Source organism: Porites lutea, chromosome 1 (assembly GCF_958299795.1).
Source record: "Porites lutea chromosome 1, jaPorLute2.1, whole genome shotgun sequence".
Taxonomy (NCBI): domain Eukaryota; kingdom Metazoa; phylum Cnidaria; class Anthozoa; order Scleractinia; family Poritidae; genus Porites; species Porites lutea.
The window spans coordinates 12,844,001-12,865,591 of NC_133201.1; the positions used below are offsets into that span (position 1 = coordinate 12,844,001).

A 21,591-nucleotide genomic window follows, 5' to 3' on the forward strand; every position below is an offset into this window, starting at 1 on the left:
CAAGCAAATGAGTAACTTACCGGAAGCGTTACAGAAAATCCCCAGAAAATATTAAACTGTTCCTCGCACTCGCGTCCGACTCTACACTGCCAATCTCATACGAATGTCTATAACCAAGAGGTCGCAGATTCAAGAGTGCTAAGAAACTCTTTAATAAGTTTATTGCCATTTCCTTTTTAAAACGTGTTCAGAAAGAATCATAGATTTTCACCTTTTAGCGCTCGCAAAATTCTCGGATAAAAAATTTTTTGACCGCTATTGTACCTTGCTTGAAGCTTGTATGCTGGATAGGGTGCTACGAGGCGGGGACTGGGAACTGGTAAAACAGCGAAACAAATTTTAAAACTGCCAAACAAACTACCCGACAAATCGAGCTCTCAAGCGCTTTCAAGACAAAAATAGCCAGCTGCCCTGTGTGGGCCGCAACAAGGATACTTTCCAATAAGTGACATAACGATCATTGAACTCGTAGCTTTGGCTATGAGAAAAAGGTTCAATAATAAGCGAGTCTTCAAGACTTCTGAGAAGAGTGAAAATGCAGGACTATTATTCCACCTACCTACTGAGTATTGCGCGTGCACGGACAATCAAAAAAAATTATACGGCAATAAATTTGAAAACTACCCTAGCATCATTGCTATTCATGAACACTTGGGGGACATCAGTTCCCCCACTTTTTTAGTTGTTTAGCATACATGTCACGTGCTAGTTGAAAAATTAGTGTCAGACTATAATTATTCGTCGGCAGCCGCGATAGCCTAGTCCTGCTAGTCTCGATATATATAGGATCAAGAGGATATAGGTTGCTACCCTAGGACACCCATGAATTTATATAATAAAGCAAATTATAGCAACCTCGTCCCCAGGGCTTTTCCCTTAAAAAATGGGTGGCCCACCCACTTTTTAAGGTAAAAGCCCTGGGGACGAGGTTGAAATTATAGGCTTGTCAGAATCCTAGCTGGGTCCCTTTATCGTGCGATTCTCTCAAATTTCATAAGCTCCTATAGAGTGCCACTATAGGAAGTTGTACAATTGTCAACGTTAACAGACGGATTGTAAGAATATGCTTTATATGGGGTAACTGTAGATTTGCATATGATATTTGATATAAATACCACTTGTGATATTTCAAAATTGTCTCAAATTTCACTCGCATAACGGCCAGTGAAATTACGTATAACAATTTCAAAATATCACTAGTGGTATTTATACCAAATATCACTACAAATCATGCTGTTACCTATACAAACAAGGGAGAAAGAGGAAAAATAGAAGGGAAGGAAGAAATAGCTTAGAAAGCAGAAAAAGTGGGAAAACAATAAAAAAGGAGAGATGGTAAATATTTTTAAAGCAAACTATCCGTTCCTCTCCTAGTCTGTAACCTACAGTTATCTCGTCACGCAACGCTAGTAACGCTCCTGGGAATATTAAACACCGTTGAATATTCAAAAGAACTAAATGAAATGAAGCTATTTTGAATACATTATGAAATAATAATAACAAAACCTGCTCGTGCACTGACGGCGATGAACCGCAACAATCATAGCACTAATAAACATAAGAGATTATCATTGGCACAAAGCTTGAGATATGGGCAAAAAGAAGAAGAAAACTTTGTTCTGTAATTTTCGGACGTTTTTGAATGGATATAAACTTCCAGCTGGAAATCCTTTCAGACTCAGCACAGCTTTCAACTTCATACAAAACAACAACAAAACGCTTCGAAATCTTATCGTTGCGATATCGACTTACCAACTTCAACAACTTCTTAACGCCAGAGCATTCCATTGCCCGGATAAGAATTACCAACAATATGGCTTCACTTTCTTATTTGCTCCAGTTCTTGTATTGTTCTGTTTAAACTTGCTCGTAGTTGGTGAAATCTGGAATTTTACGTCTAGAATGTTTGTGAAACGGTACATAAGACGAGGAGATATTGTTGCACGGGTTTTGCCAAGTTTACTCAAGGCTTGTGTTGGGCCAGCAGTTTGGCTGATAGTTGCATTTCGGAAGAAGATTATTATATCTGCGCCAAACTTGGGCCATTTACACCAATACACAACCAAACAGTTTTAACTGACCGACAAATATTCGAGAGAAAAAGAAAGGTCGAGCACTGCAAAAGTGAAGCGCAAGTTCTGGCGTGGATAATATTTGGAGGCCTTGTTACTTTAGGAACGGCATTAGTAGTATGGAAGAACTGCTACTTTAAGGATAATCTTCTGATGGAAAGTAAGTGATGGATGGCAGTTAAGATAACTTTTTGTAACCAAAGCGATCACCGTTTAAGTAGTCGAGCCTTCTCTAGGAGTTGTAGAGAAAGCGTGCAAGTTTCACAAGTTGTGAGGTCAAACGAGTGGCGCAGTCTGAATTGGCAAAACAGGCTTTTATTGTCATTGTAATTATAAAAACTTTACAATATTAAAAGAGATATCCTAAATGAAATACACGGTCTTCTAAAAAACTATAATCAGCTAATACAAATACTATCTGCTAAAACTACTACAAAAAGACCCTGAAGAAGGAAGGCCGTGCTTTCCGAAATATTGGTAAAAATGAATATTCCCGACTGTAAAATCAGCTTTGCTTCTTTTGTTTTATATTTTCACTTATTGCTGATTAGATCCTTTATTACGATCCGGGTCTTCTTTTTTGTAAGCTGGTCCTTTTTTCAAAAATTGAAAAAGAAAATACAGCGGCACTGGTCGCGATGGTCATTGTCAGAGTTTTTCTTCTCTTCCTTGTTGGACTGAAAATAAATAGCCTGGAATTAAGGAAGCGTTTCTTTAGGAAAATCAAAATCCAGATCTAAAACCACGCTTTGCGTTTCTTTAATCTCATCCAAAACTTGGATTTTGAATCCTAATCCGGATTTCTAGGATTCGATCCATGCGGTTCTTTAGCGCAGGTCAGAACAAAACACATTGTGTGGGAAAGCGGTTTCACTGATGAGGCTCGCCACACTTAAGGATCTCATTTTCGTTTTTCGATTTCTTAGCCCGTAACGCAAAACCAAAGAATCTATTGTTGGATCCTGGCAAAGAAATATACCACTGAGATCAGAGTTGTTGTTACAGGGTAAACTAAAAAGAAATTGTTACCACTATCGTCATTTAAGTAGAACACAATAAGAAGGTTTTGGACCTCAATCATCTTATCATTAATCATCTTGTTCAGATCATTACAGTTTTGAAAGAAGAGAGGCCTTAAGCGCTAAGATAGCATTCATAAAACACATTGGGGGAAAATTATGCGAAGACGCTGATATCGACGACGATCCGATGACAGCTGAATATGGTACCGAACAAGATAGAGTTACATTGTACCACAATGGGGTTCCAGAAATGATAGGAAGGAAGACAGTAGAAAAGCTATTCCAGGGTGAGTTTACAGTGAGGTTTTTGTATCCTAGCTTGTAGCAGTAGGCTGTGCTAGTAGATATAATGAGAATATGAGATGATTGTTTCTTTTTAACGGTTCTAACAATGAACAAATCCTAGCCTGCAGCGCAGCCGTATTTTGAACGGGCGAAATCTTTTTTAAGTTCGTATTGTTGTAGCCGCCATCTTTGATTTTATAACAGAGCAAGATTAAGGAGAGAGGAAATAGCAGCCCTTAGGGTCCCTTAGGGTCCCTTATGGTAGGTACCTCGACTCGCCCCATTTCCTCCTTTTTTCGGGAGTTCAACAAAAACATTCGTGCGCCCGAAGACAACGCCTGCTCTGCAGGTTAACCAAATCTTAATTCTCGTAGGTCACCCATTCTGAAACCAAAATGGCTCATTAATTATCCTGTAGTCGTGAATCACAAAAAAATAATATAGAGGCCTGTGGCTGTAGGGCAAAACCTTTTTTTATAAGTGCCTATCCGCAAATCGTGAATATCAAAAATACTCTTCATAACGCACGCGGTTGTTACTTGTGATATCTTATAAAGTTTAAACCCGCGCCTATTACTGAAAAAAAGGCCAGGAGCTTTGCCGTGGATTGAACCTGAAAAAAAAAAACAAAACAAAAAACAAGAAAACAGCGAGTGGGGTCTGTTAAAGCCGACCCGGGCTCCTCGAGTTCCGTATACTTTGCGTGTTTGCTGTACTTACCAACAAGACATGAGCAATTGCCTCTATTTATCAATCGCCGAAAATCACCGACACTAATTTCACTTTTTCTTCAGGTTACAACGGAAAAAACTGGGCAGTCGGTGATAAATGGCACTATATCAAAGCTTACAAGGCTTTTAAGGAGATGTACCCTCGTATTTCTACTGGAAGTCCTCTGGATCCATGGCGCGTAGTACGGGGAGATATTGACGGCACCCAGAAAACCTACCGGTTTTTTCTTGCCTCCAACTGTTCCCGGAATTCAAACGCCGCTGACCGCGAACTTGAGCCTCTGTATGCTGAGTTGGAACTTGGTGATCCGCAGGTCCATCAACAAGTAGGTTCAAGCTTCAGTCAGTTTGATCCTATTATAATAATTTTACTAGGGCTAAAATACGGTATCGCTTATCGCCGCGTTGGTGGCGTACTTATGAAGAATGTGATCGATTGAGAGAAATTTTTTTCCCTCCTGAAATATCCGCAGTTTTGACAAATCTACTATCAGGGTCTTTATGGTTTCAAATCCTGAAAATCAGCGACCAATCCCTGACAAACAGGTCGAATAGTCTTGTCCGTGGAAAAAGTGTTAATTCCCTGAGGTCTGCAAATAGCCAAAGGACCTATTAAGCTCTATTAAAGCCAGAAGATTCGCACAGTCTTTCAACTAGTTTTTCAATCGATTAGCAACAAGATCCAGAAGAAGCAGCTTAAAGTGCAGCAGATAAAGCCACCCATTGAAAATCAGCATTATGTAGCTCATCTGATTTCAATGCGCGATGCAACTGTTTCGCGTTTTCCCTGAAGCACCGCCGGGCTACACTAGCGCGCAGATGTTGACCACAAGTCATTTCTGCTATTAACAGCGCTATAGTATTCGGATGAATGAATGTGAGAATATATGAAATTCGTGTAACTCATCATGAACTGCAGAACAATACTTAAACAGAGAAAGACCCTATGTAGTTATGTACACAATCCAACCTAAGCAGTTGTGATTTTTAGAGTTAGTGAACGGTATTAGAACGCATCAGTGAACCGGTAATACCACAATTGTAATATATGAGATTATAATATAGTTTCATATATTTATAAGTATATTACCAATCCCACAACGAAACTAGCTCTCAGCTGTCTCTATAACTCATTTGGTAAGCGGAGCACTGCATCGGTATTTCGAGACTTTTAGCAGGTCGAATTCTTCAAGCCAGGCCGGCTTAAAAACACAACTAGCTTAAGTTGTTTATATATCTGCAAGGATTTTCCCTGTTCAAATTCATCTATTAAAGTTATTCGTCCGTTTGTACCGTCTGCTGTTGAAGCTGTGTCTTTGTGTTGATCTGTGTACAGAATTCGTATTTTTCTTATTTTTTTTACCAGGAAAACCATAGAGAAATGAAGCAACCACAAAAAACAAAGCGAGAGGCCGGGAGGAAATGGGAAGGAGGATTTGAGACAACGAAGATTAGAGACGAGAAACATTACAAATACAACAACAACAACAATATTTAGGCATTAGAGATGTGGGGGGAGGGGGTATTTAAGTTGACTGAACTGGTACCCGTATTAGCTTTCCCGCCTCCTCATGTAGTGAACATATGGTCATGCGAGCCTCCTTTGATGGCCTGTGCATCCCTTTATCCATTTTAGGTTGTTCTTCACGTGTTTTTATCTATTTCATAAAATTCATTCTCAGTTTTATTGTTCACAAATTGTCCAGTTGTTATTCTTTCCATTTTTATCGCTTTCAGCTTGACAAAAAATGTTAGTTGTAGGATTGTAAAACATTGCTGAATACAGTGTATGTGTGAGATGACGTAAAAGATCAGGTGATTAGATGCCACGTGTATGAGTTTTTTCTGCGAGCGAAGTCGCTCCAACGATTGATATTATTGCAAGCGATGATGTTTTCTTTATTGAATATCTGTTTGGAGAAACAAATATTGCAAATATTAGAAGGAAACCGTCGTTGGGTGCCCCTGACTACATCAGTGTCTGAGTACACGGTTCTGATCAGAACTTTCTACGCACCGTATTCCACAGCATGTTACAAATACTTTCGTGTCCGCCTCCTCGTGGTTACAATGAAACTTGCATATTTCGGGAAGAGTTTGATGAAATGAGACGCTCGCCTGAATCATTAAGAGCGCGTATTTCGTCACGTGTTCGTGTGATGTGTACTAGTCATTGCCTGATATGATAACTACTTGCTTGTCGGAAGAGAAGGAGTATCTGCTAACATGAAGAGTGAGGAACTGGTAACAACTCTTTCTTGTTCAGCCTGCACCGCCCAGAAATGACTTCCAGTTACGAGGCATCTTGACGTGTTCCGCCACATCGTTTCTTACTCCTGTCTTTCTCTTTTGACGAGTATTTTCTTTCAAGCTCTCTGGCCGGTAGTCACCCCATGCAATGTCCGTTCTTAAAGTGCTCCTTAGCGCGCCGGTAACTACTGGTATGAATACCCGGCCTTTGCATACTCATCAAACGTTGAAACGGATACCACTTGTAGTGCATGCACCAATGCGGCTCCGTCAACCACCGTGACGTCATACGATTCTGGTGGAGATGTCTCTGTTATCCCTTTGGTCAAGCATTCAATTAGGTCAAACTTCTTAGTATAACATGAATTGCCGTACTCGGACGAATACGGTGGGTACGACTGGTTCTTGTGCATAAAGAACTCACCAAGGTCTCTATCTCGCTGCTGGCTTGCGATGTAAAGACGGTTGAACAAGAAGCGGTCACTTGTCATGGCTGTAAACCTCTGTGTCCCTTTGCATACCTGCTTTGCCTGTTGCCGTATGGATGTTGTGTCATGGATAGGTGCAGTTCTATTGTCGATGATGACACGTATCTCTTTCACTACCTAGCTCCGATTTCCTCGATAGTTCGAACGCTGGTTCGAACAGTGCGCACAACAGATTCATAAACACAATTGCCCGTATCTAAGGCAATCAATTCAGGACAATCTTCTAAGAAATCCCAAATCAGCGATGATTTTAACAAGATTCCTCGGTGGCGTCATTCTGGAGGGCTTTCTGTTTGGAATAATCTTGGTCGTGGTGCTTTCCTTGCTCCTTTCTTTTGTGGAGCACGGAACAGAGGTCATCTTCAAAATTCCCTAAGCAGCCCGCCACCTCTGGCCCTGCTACGATCCAAGGCCTTAGCGCCTCTGAGTTTTCGCCAAGACCAAGAATTCCAGCAAATCCTTTAAGGATGACATTGTTCTGCTCATGTACCTGGCCATCGGCATGCTAGAAAATCTCTTTGACCCACTTCTTGTTTCGTTGGAACAATAACATGAAAATTTTATAGCGACGGTGAGAAAATGAGAAATGCTAGCGGCCTCCAAGGTGAAAATGAGTGGCAGAGAAAAAAAGTGAACAGGAACACATACAACAAGTCCTCCGTAAAATGAGTAACTAGGACGTTTCTGGAAGTTTCACGTTGTAGCCGTGCAAAACAACGGCAAAGAAATGTACAAAACAAGTGTGCTGCACGTGGAAAGTTGTTGGTTTTTTTTTTGGCTAATAATTACAGACCTACCGACTTTTTTGGCTGTTTTTGTTGAGGATGCCTAAAGGTGGTTTTCATGCGGTCTCGGGAGACACAAATAAAAATGAGGAAATGAACAAATGCTGGTGGATAAACAAAACGATCTTATGAGCGATCTTTTGTTTACCGTCCACCAGCGTGGCGGCGATGACGTAACGTGAAAACCACCTATAAGCCAGGACTCGAGCCAGGACTCGACGCAGGACTCGACAATTTTTCGCTTTTCCGCCATTTTCACGTCCTGCAAGTCCCATGACCATTAAGAGGAGGGTTTTCGTGGCAATCATGGAAGGAAAGCACGAGTTAGGGTTAGGTTAGGGTAAGGGTTAGGGGTAGGGTTAGGGTTAGGATAGAGTAAGGAAGTTACGGGTTAGGTTGGGAGTCCTTTTTGTTGCTTTTATTTTTCTTTTGTTTATTAATTATTTTTATTTATTTATTTATTTTTGCTTACAGAATGATTAGAAAAGTCTTAACGGGAGTCCTGGCTCGAGTCCTGGCTTGAATCCTTGCTTTGATGTTAGTTTATCCCGTTGCCATCGCCGCTTGGCATTGCACGATTTTATATTTTGTTAGATTGAACTATAGATATCAACGAGAGCTTCGCTTTTAGCCCTGGCTAAATCTACATATTACCCTTACCATCGAAGTTTTCACTGAAGTATTCATTCGTTCCACGCATCAATCTTTCATAGTGAGCTTTCTTCACAAAACAAAGCATGGCGCTGTGAAACGTCGCGATTCTTATCCCCAGTTTTCACCATGACCGCCTTTTGGCATGCACACACGAAAACAAAAGAAAACAGAGACGCTTGCATTTTCTGAGCAAAGCCTAGCCTCCCACTCAGGCGTTTTTAGGGGAGCTCGTATTTCTTCCCTCCCCACAAACGCCTGCTCTACCGAAGACAACATTCCTTTCCCATGCTTAGCCAATCACATTGTACCTTCCAAATTCTGGAAAGTTGACCTTGACCGCAAGGTAATCTGATAACGACTTGATCTGCATGAAACACTGGAAAAGCTTTCTGACCTCTAATAAAGGTTAGATTCAGAGCAGCAAAAATAAGATTTAGTCAAATTTTAAAATACTCCATGCACTGCACAACCTTAGAAAAGAGGAAAAACGGTAACTCTAGGGTCACGTTTTAGTCACGATGTTTAGCCTGTCAACACTTTATTGCACAACTGTTGATTGGTCATTTACCACGCAAATAAAACAACGGGAAAGGAATGACAATGTTATACATACATACATACATACATACACACATACACATACCCATACATACATAGTCTACATACATACATACTAACTTTATTCAAGATGTAAACAAGCTTATTTACAGGAAAAACATAATATTAAAAGACATCTTGAAAAGGAAGTTGAGAGGTTAGCCCTATATTAGAACTCCCAAACAGAAATAGAAAATGCTAAATAAAAACATCAAATGCAATACAAGTATTCGGTTGAGCAGGCGTTTGTGGGAATGCAAAGCCGAGCTAAGCCTCGACCCCAGAGCTCTTCCGCTCGAGCGGAGTCAGAAGCGTAAGCACTGGGGTCGAGATTGCTATGGAGAGCTAACGAGCAACGAAAAGAGCTGATAAGGAGCTGTTATTGTAAACATGGATTGATTTTTCGACTTTCTTGGGCTCTTTTGCGATGTCATTGTGTTAAATAACCTCAACATGTTTACTCCTCGTAAATGTGGGGTTAAATTCGACCCTCCGACTCTTGTTGTCTTCTACGAAGTAAACCTAACAGGTACATTTCCTGATGAGTTTATACTTAACTGACTTAAGTGTAAGATATTGCAATGTTCTACTATTAGTTTGCAAAACTTTATGCTTAGTGCAGTTCATAGCAAGAAGTGATGGGACCTGCCCTCGTGAAAACGTCTCAGAGCACTTACCTCAGTTGTGTTTATACAGAAATCTTGTTGTTTCTGATAATTTGTCGGTCCGTGTAAAACGCAGACTGCGGACTATTGTTTCACCATGCAAATGAGGACGTGACAACAATAGTGCCATTGTTTTCCAACCCTAAAAACAATATTCCACAGTGTGCATTTTACACTGCCCTAATAATTTATTATTATTGCCGTCTTCTCAAGTAAAACACAGTGTACACATGATTCATTAGGGCCTATTCTCGCCTACGTTATGGCCAGTCTGCAGAGTATGGCAGGTGCACACTCGAGTTTTTTGACAATATATAAAAAATAAGGGCATAAAATCAGCCTTGCATGCTCGAGATCTCATCAAGTTCTGCCATACTCAGCAGATGGGCGCTATGGAACGTTCCATTTTATTCCAACCTCCCACCCTCTGTGGAGATAAGCAGATACTTACCACCTCACTTTTTTGTCGAAACCCTTAAAAAAAACTCTTTCCCACCTCCTCAATTTTTTTTGTTCCCTTTGAAAACAGATTCCCACCAATTAGCTGCCGAGGATACCCTTCCATAGGGGGGATCAGAATAAAAATGATTATTATTATTATTATTATTATTATTATTATTATTATTATTTTACATCATTGAAGTATTTCTCCATTTCTGATTGGCTATAATCCCTCGGCTAATTCTTCATCATAACCAGCCAATGCTGAATTTCAAAGAAGCTTAGATTGAATCATTCACATCAGTCATTCAGATGTCAAAGATTGTCAGTTAAGCTTATTGAATGAAGCTGAGTTTGATATGGAGAATTATGCAGAATGAGGAACATGTTATCCACAGAGGCTGAAGGCTGAGCTGGAATCACAGCCCTTGAGATCTGGATAATTCTCTTCAGTATATACTAAAATGGTGGATAGTCTTTTTCGCGCGCTCTCATTTGCTGCTTAATCTTGGAATATCCTGCACTATTCACTGATTCACCTCCAGTTCCTCTGAGCGAGCAATGCCAAACTTGCCTAAGTTACGAGCCAAATTGCTTCCCGATTTGCTGCCGTAACAAACAAAAAAAATTCACAAATAATTAAACAAGCTGTTCCCGAAACACACGAAGAAGGTTACAAAATTTGGTTGGGAAGTTTTAACAGGTATATGTTTGTCTGTTTGACTTGAATTTAGCAGTGAAACTGGTGAAAAAGTTTGCGTTACTTTATTTAGCAGAATTGGTCATAAATAAGCTTAAAACTAAATTTTAATAGTTTTTTTACAGAATGGTTTTGAATACAAAGAGAATTCACAGCTCCTTTTGACAAAATTTCCCCAAAAGAGCAAAACAAATGCCTATAAAAGTTTTATTTGTAGGCTTCGCGGCTAAGTAAATATCACCACTAGCCACCTCCACTTTGGTGAATAATTGTTATATATCATAACATGAAAGCCAAATTCAATAACATTGTTATATTATTCGCTCAAAATGTTCATATTAACATCCTTACCTCTTTGTAGACTCTCCTCAAAACATTTGCCTCTTTGATAGAAATGTGAAAGTGAATTTCAAGCCTTTTGAAAGATTGTTTTTTCAGTCAGTGACACAGGGTGCTCAGAAGAAAAAATGCCTGTTACTTGGTACTGTCCTCAAAGATACTCCTCAAAAAGCAGATGACACCCATCAAGCAATATTTCTTGTGCATTGTTGCATTTGTGCTGTTTAGTTTTAGTCATCAGCTATGTTGCCTTTTTATGGCTGTATTTTCTTGATTTCTGCACTCATGCCAGACAAGTTAGCTACTGGGTGGTAGTCTTGTGTGGCATCAATAACTTATAAATTGACAATTTATGTCAACAATATGCAGTCACTGATGTCAGAGACTGATGTCAATGATTATGTATTGCCCTAGTCTTCCAAATTTCGTCAGCACAAGCTGGTTATGAAGAATTAGTGTGGATAAAATTCAATCACAAACATCACAATATTTGAAATGTAAGTTATCCACACAATTTGTTTCTTTTCAGCATCAGAGCTAGTTTGTTATTCTCTCTTTAAGTAATGTTCCTCCAAAAAACCTTTAAGCATTACTTTTGTCAAAACAAAAAGAAAGTGAGGAACTGTCAGAGAAGCCATAGAAGCTGGTATGTCAGGATCCCTCTATTACATTTGGAAATTTTAGTTAGTTGTAATGGAGTTAAATATAAGCCATTTATTTAGCATATCAAAGAAATGAAAAAGTGGCTTATATTATACCGTATTGAATCATTGTAAGTTAAGGAAATGTTCATTAATAAAAAGTAATATGAGCAAAAGTGCATCAGTATGGTCAATCTGTCAGGAGGCTTGAAGATTGTGCTGCAACAAAGCAGGAAAGTATCCGTTTTCTTAAAAAAAGACACCATTTCACCACCTTTCATTGACACATAGATATAGTCAGTCACTCTATCAACAAGGCTGTTCTTTTTGGAATTGTGCTCTGTGGGGATATTAATCTGCAACAGAATGTCCTGGTGGTGCGTCCGATCTTCCAACTTGGCACCCATCACCCACGCAGGTTTGACTCCAAATTAAGTTTCATAATTAGGCTGTGCATAGAGCCATGTGCGCACTAAAAATTTTATTATTTTTAATCCATGGGGTATTGTACTATCATACTAGTACTTGTATTCCACTGATAAATGGCCACATGTGTTCATATTTACTTTTTAATGAACATTTCCTTGACTTACTTTTAAAAGTGTCACACAGCTCACCAGCTTTCTTCCATTATATGTTTGATCAAGCCTTAATCATAACCTTTGAAGACTGTGAAATTTCGTAGTAAATAATTTCACGAAAAAATCAGTAATGAATAAAATTTTTCTTTAGGAAAACTACACAAACGATCAATGCCAATAAGAATGCTGCGGAAAGATTCAAGGTAATAGCAAATGCTAAAAAGAAAGTAGAGTGCAAGTTTGTTATAAGATGAGACAAGCTGGTAACTTAATGGGTAATGATAAAAAGCCAGCAAATAAAGCAAAGTGCTGATGGGAACCTTGAACGTAAATTAGTCAAGAAAGAGGGAAACAGTTTGTTGGTTATCCACTTTGTAATGGTCAATCTTTGTAGTTATATGTAGTATTATTGAAATCCTCAACCTAGCCAGGTTAAAGGGATATTTTATACTCAAACATATTACTGCAATTTTACTTAAAGATATAGAGGATATTACATGGCTGAACAGGGATACGAAATTTCTCTTTTGGTGTTTTTCAACACGAGAAGAGAAATTTGGTATCTCCAAGCATGTAGCCATGTAATGTTGTGTTAATATTATTATGTAAGACCAATGAAATACCAAAGTATTTTAACATTTTATGCTGCAAAAGGTGTGAAATATTATTTAAAGATGGCAACAGTGATCTTTTCATGTGTGAAGATACCATGTTATTTTCACGTGTGACAATATCATGTTATTTTCATGTGCGAAGATATCATCTTATTTTTATGTGTGAAGATATCATGTTTTTGTGCCAAACCTCACCTGGTGTTTCATTGGTGTTTATATGATAAATGGCCAGGCCATATTTTAAGATATTAAGGTCATATAGAGGATATTACATGGCCGCACAGAGATACGAAATTTCTCTTTGAGTATTGAAAATATTGCGAACGAGTGACATATTTTTTCAACACGAGAAGAGAAATTTCGTATCTCCAAGCGGCCATGTAATGTTCTATTTATTATATAAACACCAATGAACTACCAAACCATTTCACTTTAATAGTTTTTGGTGTGAAAGGCGCGATCCATTATGTAGCCATAGCAACGGTGATATTTTCACACGTGAAGATATCAAGTTTTCGTGCAAAAGCTCACCTGGTATTTCATTGGTGTTTATATAATAATAACTTTTCTGTTATTACAGATAGCATTTGTTCACCAAATACTTTCTTCCTGTTTTACAGTGTATCAGATGCAGTCGATGAATTAAAGAATAGCTCCCGACATGGAAAATACTTGGAAAACATCTCTTACTCACAGGTACTTCTTGCGTAAATAATGAACTAAACTCATTACCCTGGTATTAAAATATAAATTATCCTTACAATTCGTTATATATTTCTTGTAATTTTCCTGGATAATACTATTATGTCAGGGCTGTTTTGTAGCCTGAGAAAATCATGTTCACCTCTTCTGTAATGTTGTTCTGAAGCTGCATGCACATTATACATGTAAATGGCTCTTCTTCATGGGTCATTGCTACAATACCAATCATCTAATCACTAAAGATCTTGAGTCTTATAAGGGGTGTCGACCAATGTATCAGTCAACATATTGGCTTACATATCGGCCAAGTGTTGGTCAAGTCTCAGTCAAGTCTTGGTCAACAGGCACTATGCAACTGGATAAACCATGGGTTGAGGTTGGTAACAGAGTTTTACAGGCTTTGCCAATCCTTGAATGCTAAAATACCAAGAGGTTATTGAAACTAGACCAACAGTTCACCGATACATTGCAGACAAACTACTGATACTACTGCGATTGAGTGTTGGTTGATCAGTCAACTATGTCTGACATTTGGTTGGTCTGTTTCATTAACAGTTGAGTGATAATTCACTCATCCAATACTCAACCGTCTCTTGACCAGCACTCAGCCAATATATCCACCAATATATCAACCAACAGTCAGCCTATACTTGTACATACCGACTGATATGTTGACCAACAGGTGACCAAGATGTCAACCGATACATTGGGCGACATCGGTTATAAGACTGCAATAACTGGGACTACTTAAACAAAATAAACCAATCAGATTACTGGAAGGGTAAAGTGTAGGTTAAATCTTCTTTTTATTTGGGGCAAGTGGCTCATCAGACACAATTAAGCTTCCACGTGTTTCTGAGTAGTTTGCCTAATGACCCAGGAAGAGCCAGCTCAAACACAGACCTCTGAGTACACTGAGCACTAAACATAATTACAAAGACCATTGCACATGCCACAAGATTCCATTCCATTCCACTTGAGTCAAAAAGAGGCTGGAGTCTTCAAAAATACAGCATTGGTCCAGCTTAGCTGTTCCCGTTCTGTGATCTGATTGTTACGTTTTGTTTAAGTCACCATGGTTATTGTTGTCACACTGTAACTTAGATTTGATGAAAACTGACGAAAACTGTTTGAGAGGGAGTTCTTTATGGTATCGTTCTCTTATAAAATTTGTCAATATTTTTTACCCTTGACTTCAACGTTAATAAAGAATTTCAAAAATTTTTTTTTTCTGTAGAAGTAAACATAAGTAGGGAGCTCGTTTCAATTAATTTCAATCAAAAGAAAGAGTTCTATGAAATGGGTTCAATGTGAATTGTTACACCTTGGGATTTTTGTTACCTCATAAATGACATAGGAAGTGAAAAGTTTACTTTTATTTCGATTCTCTTTAGCTTGAGAAACTATTAACAATGATTCAGAACAAAATGAAAGGAATGGAGTCAAATCAAATCAAGAATATTTCTTCTGGAGCACGGCCGAACAGCAGTGGAGAAGAAGACCTGAATAAACTGGACGATTATGAACTTGATAAGAGAAAAGCGGCCATGGATGAGGATTTTGAGAAGAACAGACTAAGACCAGGAGATGCAGATTATGTGTATGATAAGGAGGTGGAATTTAACGAGGGCAAAATAGAATCAGGATGGGATGACGAGGACGATTATTCAGATCCGGATTTTTAATAAAAAATTTTTAATATTGACGTATTCTATTACTGATGCCTGCTAATGTTCAACAAGTCATTTAGTTGGTCCGTGCCAAATTTAGCCCGCAAGCAAAGCTCTCCTTTTGGGAAATATCGTGAAGGTCACACGCGAAAGTGTTCGCGCTTTCTCGCGTGGCTGGCTTCACTAGCCACTCGAAATGGAGAGCTTGCTTGTGGGATACCGTAAAATTCCGAAAAAAAGTCCCTCCAGATATAAGCCCCCAAACTCGTAATGCAAAAAAACCTCCGTTAAATCGCCCCTTCGAATTTAAGCCCCCGGGGGCTAGTACTTGGAAATTGCCCTAAAATATGAAATGATAAAACAAAGCAAAAACGGCACGGTAACATATAATTTTTGTATTTGCCAAACAACTATGACGTGTGCCAAACGATTGCAATCAGAAAGTGTCACATTTTATTGCTGTTTGCGTAATTCCTCTTCACTCTTGGCTTTGATTTCCTCGGTCCATATAGACAAAGTACTTGAATGGCTGCGTTTTAGAAAGGTCTACGTCCTCAAGGCTAGTTTCAGTAAAAACTTTCTGTAAAATTACTGACATAAATTTCCTTTCAACTATAAGCCAGCCTAATCGATTTTCAGACGCAAATTTCCCTCCAAGTATAAGCCTAGCCGATTTTGAAACGCAAACTTCCCTCCATATACAAGTCCCTCCCAAAATAAGCCCCTCAAAAAGGGCCTTTGAAAAATCTAAGCCCCGGGGCTAATTTTCGGAATTTTTCGGTATGTCCAAGAGCCATTGTGGCTCTTGGTTTGTCAAATTGATCATCAAAATATAGTGTCAACTTCACAGTAGTGGTTATAATAGCAAGAACGGCTCGGATTTTTCTTGGATGTATTTTTGTGATCAGAACTGACGAATTAACACTTTGTTCATTTTGCAAATAAAAGAAGAGTTTCCGAACATTATGTTTTGTGAAATAGAGATGAGGTGACTGATTTAGTTAGTTTGCTATTCGTCCAGTGTCTCGTTTTTCCCTCCCGTTTTCAAACCCTCTTAGTCTTCGCGTTTTCGGTGGAGAAACGAAAAACAACTACGCCCGATAATTAATCCGCGCCTATCAACTTGATCAGTCTGAATCTCCCTCACTGGCGAACGGAAAGAAGATTGATGTTGGGATTAAGTTGAGCAGTGAAGAACATATCTCGTTCTCAACATTTTTCGGGCCTAATGTTGAGGAAATGAGTTGAAAACAGGCCTTTTGACTAAAAAAAGACATACCAAGAGGGGGTTTTCACATGACGTCACCAAAATTCAAACTGAGAAACTATCGATTCTTCTGAGTTTCTACTTTCATGAGGTATTACAGCACCTAAAAACTTTATTTACTCAAATTTTCGGTTCCAAAGGGTTCTTCGTTTTGCGATAGAGGACGCTTGAATTTCCAGGCTTTTGCGTGATGCTGCATTTGGCCGGGAAAGCTCTTATGTGGGTTAAATAAATAAATATAGTCTATTTCACTTTCTTGCAGTCAAAAAATACTGAATGAACAAGTGATATACAATCTAAAAAATATAACATATATATGCTAGGATTATACAATAGGACAATTGCACGATGACGTAATTTTACTACAACTACCAGAATCCTTGAGTTTGTTGTTTTCTTGTGCAACTTAAGCCTATTGTTCTTTAATCCTCAGCGGGATTGACAAATTTAAATAACAAAGCAAAAGCGAAATAAATTCTGGTAGTTGTAGTCAAATATCGTCATCGTGCAATTGTCCTATTGTACTAGTAACCCGGGGGAGTACTCCCATACATTACCTTTACGGGTATGTGTCGCCAAACGGGGTCTTGATTTTGAAGCTCCTGATTTAGAACGGGGTATCCATTTCAGAGGCGCTCCAGTTTTGTAAGCAGCTATTTGAAATTAGTCAAGGACAGATTGCTTTTAAAAATACGGTTCAATGCGTTAACAAGCGAACTTTTGTACGCTTTGCACCCTAGAACGGAGTATAAAAAATTGGCCCATTTCTAGAAGAGGGTATCAGTTTTAGGGCGAATTCTAGAACGGGGTATCAGTTTTAGGGGAAATTTTTTTTAGAACGGGGTGCCAATGTGGAGTCCCGGGCGGCACATACCCACCCAAAAAATACCCAAGGGCACACCCGGGACTAGTAATCACGTTTAAGATTATCGAAATGTAAAAAATTCGTCGGCTTTCTTAGTTCTTCTTAATTTGTTTATTGTTCTTTCACTACCATATCTTAAATTATAAGAGACAGTTCTTGTTTCAGATTTGGGAATGAGGAATGATATTGGGTTATCGTGATTGCTAGCCATATCAGAGACAAATCGACGACACAGAGAAACCCTTCTCTTTGCTAGAGATGAGACGTTTGCCTCTAAAAAGGCTTGCTGCCCTCAACAACAAGGATAACAAACTTAACAAGTTGTTAACTGAAGCCAGTAAGGCTCCATAAGAAATCACCGACACTTTGCACTTCCAAAGTGGAAGACGGACCATTTAAGAACACTTGTATTTTGTCATCGTGCCTAAAGTACAATTAAATGATTCGGTTTGAATGCCTTTATATATTATATGCATGAATTTTAATATTGATGTATTGTAAATTATTCTATTTTTAGCTTAATCAGCTTAATCAGCTCCTTGCTGCCCATGTATTTCTTTTTAATAAACTATCTATCTATCTCTATCTTGATTGTGGGCTGTGCATTCAGGATATATAATTTGAGTGCTCTCTTTTGAATACATTCTATCCTATCAGACAAGTACTCTGGAATGTCCTGTCAGGCTTGAATCGCATACTCTAAAATTGATCTAACGTTACTATATATACACTTTCAAGATGTCATGTGGGTTAGGGGATACAGAAGTTTGGCGGCTCTAGCAATGAGTATAGTCTACATGTGAGTTCCATTTAAGATCTTCCCTAATAGTAACTCCGAGTAGTTTGTATGTCTTCACAGTCCAGGGGCACGCAACGAGAATATAGTTCAAAACCACTTAAACATAGCATTATAAAAAGTATTTTAGTATTTAAACGGTAGATATAGGCATATTTTTATCCCCTAAAAATTTTTCATCTGTTCGGATTTCTCAGCTGAAAGTCTAGTGATCCGAAAATTTTAGCCAGAAAATAGGCTCCCGAAAATTCTAGGTGAACTTTTTAGGGTAAAAATTAGTTAAAAATGGGCAAGTATACCATTTTTTATTTGTTCGAAAATACTAGGAGAGGCATGCAAGCAAGAAATTTTACAACAAATGTTCCGAAAACTCTAGATCTCAAATCGTCTTCCGAACAGATATTTTCCCGAAAATTGTCGTTGGGTGCCCCTGACAGTCTCAACTACTTGGTTCCCAATAATAGCCAGGGCTAAAAGCGAAGCTCCCATTAATAAATTTATGATTTAAATCAAACAATAAACTTGTAATCCACAAATCAGTTAACTTAAGGGCACATTCATGTGACTTTTGAGGGAAAGGCTAAGTGATTTTAGAGTGAAACATCTTATATCGAGTTGATAGCCTTAGACGTACACTCAAAAAATAGAAATCATCTTCGATCGCATTTAGGAGCAATAACGGCTCTTGATCACAATAGATTAGGCCTGAAAAACAAATTCTTGGAAAACAAATCAGGCCGAATTTTTTGCGTTCGACAAGTTTACTTTATAAAATCTTACCAACAAATCTGGGGGTGTGCAAGCCAACCTTTTATACTTTTTATAGACTATATACCACGAGGCGAGCGTGACGTCATACGTTTACGAAATCCGACCGAAGATAAGAGGGCCTTTCGATGGATGTTAACGAGTGCTGACCTTCGCGTCAGTAAACTGCTTGCAGTCTGCCTTTTGTCGTAAAATCCGTCTAGTTCTTGATCTCACCCAGCGCGATTGCAAACCACGATGTTATTATATAGGGATCGAGACGAGACGAGAAAAGACGGACTGCTGACTCTTTTGTAGTAAACAAACCCTCCGTCAGCCCAGAAACGGCGTAACCGATTGGTCAATTGCACAACTGTTGACAGATCATTGACTGGTCTGTGGTGAAATTGCAAGGAATAAAAATAGTCACGCATCACAAACAACTGCAAACAACAGCGAACCAAGCAGCAATGTCAGTAATAAAACTTTTAAGGATATCTTACAGAAGGAAACTGCTGTAAATTTCCTCAAGGGAAAACGAATTCAAGGCAATCTTACCGGATTTAAAGAAAGTGTAATATTTTCAGTTGTTTATGTTCTATTTATAAATCGTTTCAAGTAATTCGGGATTAATTAATTAATTAAGTTACCTTGACAGCTTGCCAGCAGTTTTTTACTTTTAATTCTCGGGCTAACGCCCTCGTTTCTCGCGGCAAGCGGCTTCGCCGCTCGCGTGCTTAGGTTTTGCGTGCAGTAACTTTGCAAAGAAAAATAAGCGACTGCTCACAGTCTACGCGTCAGTAACTTTCAAAATGGAGAGCAAAGTGTTCGTCGAAGAGACGGATAAAAATTTCGATTTTATCACGGAAATACTGTTCCGATTTCTTGGATTTGGAGATTATAAGGTTTCTATTGTCATAGAAAACTAGAATTAAATACTTTTTTGGAATGAAATGTCCAGTGGTGTTATGAATTTTAAAGATTCCTTTCTATCGTCGAGCAAATTTTACGGGCTATCATACCGACCGGTCACACTTTTGAGGGCCAGTGCAAAGCACGATTGACTTTACATTGTGCGTATTTTCAGCTCTTCAGAGCTAGTGGAACCCCATATCATTCCTCTCAAAGTTCGCTTAGCTGTAGCGTTGAAAGAGGAAGCTAAATGAGAGGTATTTGTGAGAGACTGTGAGCATTGAATCTTGTTGCTTTACCGCATTTTAATACTGTATTGGGCATACACCTGTAATTCTGATCTGTAATTAAATCCCGAAAACCAATAAAGAGTTTCGTTGAATTTTTTTTTTTTTGGGGGGGGGGGAGGGGGTGGCAAACCCAGTGGAGATTTTAGTGTAATAATATTGATGGTTAAGACGATGCACAAAAAGGCAAGTTTAACTTTCGCCAGTGGGTCACTGGTGGGTGTTGCGTGTAAATTAGTACAGTTTATGGTGTACTGTGTGTTGTTTGTCATGATGTCTAAACACTGAAAAAAATTCAGCTGTTTCAGAGGAGGGGCATGTCTTGAAGGCTTATGTGTTTTTTTCTGGTCGTAAGCTTGGCCAGTATGCAGATCAAGAGCTTTTGAAATCCCTTTTCCAAAATAAAACTCCGGACTTAAGCTTAAAATATATATTGATCCAAGTGCATAACCAGCAGGGTCAGCATTAAGAACAAAGAAAAAAAGGCCAAAAGGAAAAATAGTGTTAAAAAAAGAGAGACTAAACAGAGAAAAAAACAGTACAAAGAAACAGAAAACAACGTCGTCGGGAGTCGAACCCGGTTTATCTGCACGTTCAAGCAATTCCTTGACCACTGCACCACAGTGACACACTTAATTTGAAAAATTAATTTTGTCATATCAGAACAATTTTTCTCTGCCATAGACACTGTTTGAAGCTGGTGGAGCTGTATTTATCATGAATTGAAATATACATTTGAGGAAAATAAGCTTAAGCCCGTCAGTTTCAAAGCTATTTCGCATTATTTCGGGTTCAACTGGCCGACTCGGACGGACGGTCGCTTGCGCGGTGTACGGTCACGTGATTTATAAAACCAAATTATCTGGGATGGGTATTGCCTAGTCCCTAGGCCTCATTATTCCGCGCGGCCAAAGCGTTTCGGGTCACGTGGTCCGAGCGAAAACCCCTCGGATACGTCACCGAAATGAATTGACCGATAGGGACTGGGAAAACGCCAAACAGGTACTAAGCAAGGATGGGTAGATTTACTTAGCTATGGGGCTCCGCCCGCGCGCGCGAGGAACTCCGCTATAAATAGGTACTGATTTTTTGAGATTTTGCTATCTAAACATTCCTTGTCTTAGAGTAAATATTACTTTCATCTTTATTAGTTCCTCAAGCGATGAATTCACGCATAAGTAGGAAAACTCAAAAACAGACGTTTGTGTTGGTCTCCGGCCATATTTGTGCCCCTCAAAGGGACACCAACATGGCGTCTCCATACAAAGCTTATAAATTTGGGTAAGACATTTTCCCGAATATCTCGCATATAAATTATCGCACAGACCTGATTCATGGCGAAGCTTTTTGTATATTTATCTTCTTTCATTTCCTCGATTCTGGACTCTCTGTATTGATCGGTTTGCATTTTTATTTTTGATGGCGTTACAGTAAAAACCCAGAATTTAAGCAAAATGATGAGGACGCGCTAGGCGGTATA

At 38.9% G+C, this 21,591-nt stretch overlaps 1 protein-coding gene and 1 pseudogene across 1 annotated transcript; both read left to right on the forward strand.

Annotated features, from left to right (window-relative positions):
- Window positions 1-1,511: 1,511 nt before the first annotated feature.
- LOC140935321 (calcium homeostasis modulator protein 5-like) lies at window positions 1,512-5,916 on the forward strand (annotated as a pseudogene).
- A 3,308-nt stretch (window positions 5,917-9,224) lies between these two features.
- Window positions 9,225-16,200, forward strand: LOC140935332 (centrosomal protein of 19 kDa-like). The gene is made up of 4 exons (XM_073384887.1): window positions 9,225-9,413; window positions 12,403-12,454; window positions 13,486-13,561; window positions 14,962-16,200. Exons 1-4 carry the CDS (start codon window positions 9,338-9,340, stop codon window positions 15,250-15,252), a joined length of 495 nt encoding a protein of 164 aa, XP_073240988.1. The 5' UTR covers window positions 9,225-9,337; the 3' UTR covers window positions 15,253-16,200.
- Window positions 16,201-21,591: the final 5,391 nt, after the last annotated feature.